The sequence below is a fragment of the Salvia hispanica genome, chromosome 2 (assembly GCF_029641045.1).
Source record: "Salvia hispanica isolate PSC_SH4W2 chromosome 2, Shi_PSC_v1, whole genome shotgun sequence".
Classification (NCBI taxonomy): Eukaryota; Viridiplantae; Streptophyta; class Magnoliopsida; order Lamiales; family Lamiaceae; genus Salvia; species Salvia hispanica.
The window spans coordinates 21,156,085-21,162,084 of NC_142693.1; the positions used below are offsets into that span (position 1 = coordinate 21,156,085).

A 6,000-nucleotide genomic window follows, 5' to 3' on the forward strand; every position below is an offset into this window, starting at 1 on the left:
TTATTCAGGGACAGATTCAATGACAAAAAAAAAAGGCTAAAGAAATGAAATTTCCTTTTTTCTTATAGTTTGAAACATACTTTGAACAAGCGGCGGATCGAGAACATAATTGACAGAAATTGGTTTGTTTTTAAGTTAAAGCGAACTTGCGTGAGGGGAAGAATAATTTTTTATTTTTTTTTACTATAACGAGAGGTAAAATTGCAATTTCACAACTTCATTTTTTTAAATACTAAAACGACCAACGTCTTCACCTTTCCTTAGAAAACAAAACAATTTCTACAAATAGGCGCATATGTCGTGTCGTGGCCAATCATACGAGAAAATTTCGATGTATGACTTTCGACCAAAACACACGTTTATCCTAGAGATACTAATAATAGTTTCAAGAACACAAATGAGTTACATTATGAAAAAAAAATGAAAAAATTATTGCCCAAATCATTTTCTAAAAATAAATTGGCCATGGTCAATAAATAGAGATTAATATAGTATATGAAATACCATTGCCTAAGCATGCAAAATATTCCACACTTACCACTTTAAATGAATGCATCCACACAATTCAATTTTATTTTGGTGACCAATATCTATGTATATAAGCATACAAAATATTCCACACTTCCCACTTTAAATGAATGCAACCACACAACTCAATTTTATTAGTGACCAATATATTTGTATATTATACAACTGAAGTATTTAGGTCATGTTTGGTTGTCGGGATTCTGTCTGGAAAAGTAACCTGAATCCTTAAATTTTAAATTCTTGCTTTGTTTTGGTTTTTAATCAAATTGGGAAAGTAATCAGAATCTGGGAATAAGAAAAGTTAGTACTCCCTCCGTCCCATTAAAGATGACTCACTTTCCTTTTTGGTTTGTCCCAACCAAGATGACCCATTACTTAAAATGGAAACCCCCTTATCTCTACTTTATCCTCTTTCTCTTACTTTACTCTCTCCATTTAACACACAAAATAAAGTTGCATAAAATCCCGTGCCGTCCAAGAAAGAGGTCATCTTCCTTGGGACGGAGGGAGTACAACTTTTCAGGATTCTGAATCCTAACTTTTCTTAGATATTTTTTTTCCCAATTTTAGGATTCTTTCATATTTAATGCAATATAATATAATTTTATTATTATTATTATCATTATTATTATTATTGTTATTATCATTAATTATAATGCTAAAAATATTGTATAATAATTCATAATAGTAAGTAATAATTTATTAAATAATTAAAATTTAATTATATAATATAAATGGTATAATAAATATTAATTATTATATTTTATAAATTAATAATTAGTCAATAAATTCATAGTGAAATTTTAAATTATAAACTTTATTCAGTTATAATATACGTAAATATAATTATAATAATCATATTAATAATAATCATATTTATTATTATAATAAATGAGTATAATACACTATGTAACTATAATTACAATTATATTATTATATATTCCGATGGATAATCATATTTAAACTATCCATCATAATAAATAAATATACTAATATAATTATTATTATTCATAATTTATTAAAAAAATTATATTATTATTCTTTTTTATAAATAAAAATAATAAGTAAAAATTTAGCTTGGGATTTAAATTAAATATAAATTTGAAATCTTGATATTTTTCAAACACAGGAAAGTAAAGTTACTAGGAATCATATTCCCGGTTCCCGGGATTCATTTTCCTAGGAATCATTATCCTTGTCAACTTTACTTTCCCGTCAACCAAACATGGCCACCACTGCCAGGACTAGGGTTTTCCGTCGCTAAACTCCGATGATCCGTGTCGGCGTGCTGCGGCTAAACCTAGTAACGTCCGAAGAGCTCCTAGCCAAGGCTCTGGAGGATGAAACCGGCGTTGCCACGAACAACGAAAAACTTTCCGGAACCTTCTCCATGCATGAGAATTTTCTCGATTGTATGGCTTGGGTGAGATGATCAAAGCAACCACAATCACAGCCCAAATTGTGGGGAAACGTTGCATTTTGATTAAATATATGAAGAATTTTGGAAATAGGAAAATTGGCAAGAGATGGAATATATTTTATCTTTGTGGGGATTGTGACATGCTTTTATAGTGGCACTTCCACGACTTGATTTTGTGTTTTAGATCAAGATTTTAGAAATTTTGAACAGGGAATCATTTGCTAGATTTTCATCAATTGGGTGCAGAATTATAATGTGATTTCTCCATATATAGCTAGTATATAATAAGGTTGTGAATATGATATGGAGTATTATTTTGCAACTACCAAGTTTAATACTTATAACCTAATTCCATTTTGGGGTTGAGAATTAGTCCCAAATTCATAAAATTTGAGATTGATTATTTAATGAAATGAAAATAAAATAGTACTAGTTGCTATTAATACGATTTCAAATTGTTTCCTTGATTAATTTGATTTATTAAATTTCATTAGAGATGTTTATCTATTTCAAATTTCAATCATATTTTCTCTTTTATCTCATATTTTTTCTCTTTTATCTCATATTTTATCAATTTTGCAATGAAACTCGTACCGTCCACTACTAAAATCATAAATTCAGACGAAATATACATGGTATGAGATTTATAGAAATCAAACATTTTGTTTCGTTGTTGGGGTCGTCCTCAGCATATCTATTATTTAGCCCGAACTCAAAGCAAAATAAAATAAAAAGTAGCACAAGAAAACAGAATGAATAAATATAATAGGCAACACATAATACATACACATAAGTTCAAATTAATCCGAACAGCAAATTACAATACCCATGACTGATTAATCCCAAGAGAAATGCAAAATACAACAATACATATATAAAAACTTAGTACTTAGGTGAGATTTAAAAGGTATAATTAAGTGGTTTTGTGGTGTTGAAATGGGCAGTTTTGAGGTTGGTCGGAACTGGAAACAATTGGTTGTTTTAGAAGTCCACCAAAAAGCTCAGCTGGATCATAGTATATCTCCACATCCTCAGCCCTCAAAGAATCATCCACCTATTAACAATAAATTAAAAAAAATTCCAAATAATATTATAATTATACACACACATTATTAATTTTACAATTAAATGTACGCAAAATTAATTAGCTAGTAAAAAATGAGAATTAAATTTCTCTAATAAAATATGAGAACTATTTACTAAAAGTAAAATGAAACATGTAATAACAGATTCCTCGATATGGTAAAATGAGAGAGAAATAGTACTTTGAGAATTCCTATTCCGTAGAACTGCACCATCTCTCCGGTGGGGGCATGGCCTTTGAAGGGGCCTTCAAAAAAACCCCAATGCCGGAATTTGAAGGCGATGAGCGGCGGCCCTGAGTAAACCGCCACCACTTCCCATGCAAATCCGCGCGGAAGCGCCGCCCGAAATGCGTCGTGAGAGGACTCAAAGCTTTCTTCCTCGGCTTTGTAATATTTGAATTCCTCAGGCAATGAGCTCTTCAACAACGCGTTGTAGCTCCCCAACTTCAGCGTTTCTTCACCGGATAGCCCCTCTCTTCCTGTTATACATGTACAAATTATCGAAAAATTGACATGAAAAAGATCCCGGTTGGTTCTACTTGTACCTGTCCCAAACTTACGTCTTCTCTTAAACAATTACTATTAACTTTGCGAAAAGTTTGATTTATGTCTATTTGATATGAGTATATAATTCGAAAACAAAATGATGAGTTCGCTCGACGAGTTTTAAGTAGGTTTATACGTTCCATTAACGCATTTTATTTACATTTTATTATAAAACTGATAAATAAAGTGGACCGCATATTCATAGTAAATTTTTTGGAGATTTTTTTCTTGCCAGATTGGACTTGAAAGAGAAATGTGATGATCTAGAGTCTAGACATTGTGGTCCCACTAAGTTGGAGTATTAATTATTTAACCCCAAATATCACCATAGGTTTCAAATCAGGAAATGTATTCTAGACATTGTTGTGACACTAATTAAATTTTAATGTCGGTATACTTGTAAAATATCATAAACGTTGAGATAATCAGATAAAATTTATGCCCTTCCTTATAAAATGACTGATTTAAATATGGCTTAAAATATCTTATAAAATGTTGAGATAAATCAGATAATCATTATACACACGCTCAATAATAAAAGAGTTGACCTATGATTTGTCACTGAATAAAAGTTGTTCCCCACCATATGGTAAAAGTCTTGAAGCAATTAATAAGAATTTAATACTCTTTCCCTCAAAATCAAGAAGGAGAATACATAAAAACATGACCAATAACTGACCACGTTGCTAGATAGTACTAATATAAATACCAATGGATAAGATAAGATGAAAGTTTTGGTTCAATTATAATATTACGGCGCAAGTGAAGAATTTACACACATAATATATAGTACTATATAGTACTATATTAAATTATTAATACTAGAATATGATGTATATATGTATCTTACGCATCTACTATTATTAAAGAGTTTGGTAAAATTTTAGAGGATCAAGCTTCCAAATACCAGCAAATTAATTAGAATATACATGTTTCAATTTTACACAACTCACCAACATTTATTTAATTAATTTTCAACATGATAGTCATGGATTTGAAATTTATGGATGAATCAATATTACTCCAGAATGTATGTGTGTGTGAGAGAGAGAGAGAGGGGTACCATTGACGATGAGCTTAAATTTGTCTGGATTTATAGTCTTGAAATCTTTTATGTTAGTTTTGTGAGAGAGCTCCATCTCCCATGACTTGATAGCATTCTGAACCACCTCTTCCAATGATCCTTTTGGCCATTCCTATAAATAAACCAATATATTAGGAGTATTGTACAAATATAAGAGAGAGATCACATGATTCATATATGAATTTATTCGTAAGAACAAAGTAGGAGGAACTCACCTAATTAAAAGTATAACAACAAGGAATTAATAACCACCACTATTTTTTGTATGATACTCCAACCATAAAGATCCTCAAAATAAATATTAATTTTATTATTAAATAAAATATTAGTATAATGATTTAATTGAATATAAAGCTTCAAACATCTAAAAATGATCAAATGAGATAGTATTATTTTTACTATCTGAGAGAGTATAAAAACAAATGATAATTCCTCCATTCTATAAAGGTAAGGGTATTTTCTATATTTGCCCGTTCCATAAAAATATCTTATTACATTTATGAAATATTATCCCAAACTTATTTTCCATATATTTCAATTTATTTACAACTTATACTACTAAAAGTCCATCATTAAATGCTAATAATAATATAAGTTTCATTATCCACTAACACTATTTTAATTACTTTTCTCCTCTCTCTTACTTTACCAATTATACTCTTTATATTTTTAGATAGAACGAGTACCTAAATACATATATAGGAATATTTTTTCCAATAAAAAAAATTGGTAAGCAAAGAACAAACTAAATTACAGTAGAATACAAGCGAAAGCAAAACATAGAAAAAGATAATATCCTTTACACCGATAGATAAATAGATAGATAGATAGAGAGATACCTTGGTGCGGCCTTCATCAAAAAGCTTGTTAACGGCGTCGTAAATGGGAGGGCCACCGTGTCTCCACTCTATATTTTTGGCTTCATCATGCAAAAAAGATCTATACTTATCCCCTGCTTCTTTCATTTCACTCTCCATCTCTCTCTATTTATACACTGATATGTTCAATATTTATGATACCAATCATACTAGTGCTAACACCTATATATAGGAAAATATGTAACCATGCTGAAATTACGGACATACCCTTCTCTGGTTTTCCTTTCTACTACGAAAGCAAACCGATTTTTTTTTTCCGAAAACACGGTACACGTGTCCAACCACCACGTCCATTTTACACCTCCATTCTTACAAATGTTATTAATGTGATGAGTGAGTTAGATTTGGCTGAATCTGATGTGCAAGAAATATGAATCATGTCCTATTCATAGTTTAGGAGTACTCTCCATCCGTTTCAATAAATAAAAACTTTTATAACGACAAAGATTCTAATGAAAA

General features: G+C 30.1%; 1 protein-coding gene across 1 annotated transcript; it reads right to left on the reverse strand.

The window, feature by feature from the left end:
• Positions 1–2,683: 2,683 nt before the first annotated feature.
• On the reverse strand, positions 2,684–5,680 carry LOC125198675 (pathogenesis-related family protein). Its single transcript, XM_048096983.2, has 4 exons — positions 5,503–5,680; positions 4,643–4,775; positions 3,214–3,512; positions 2,684–3,002 (listed from the first exon to the last, which is right to left on the reverse strand). The coding sequence occupies exons 1-4, from the start codon at positions 5,638–5,640 to the stop codon at positions 2,862–2,864; spliced, it is 711 nt and encodes a 236-aa protein (XP_047952940.1). The 5' UTR covers positions 5,641–5,680; the 3' UTR covers positions 2,684–2,861.
• Positions 5,681–6,000: the final 320 nt, after the last annotated feature.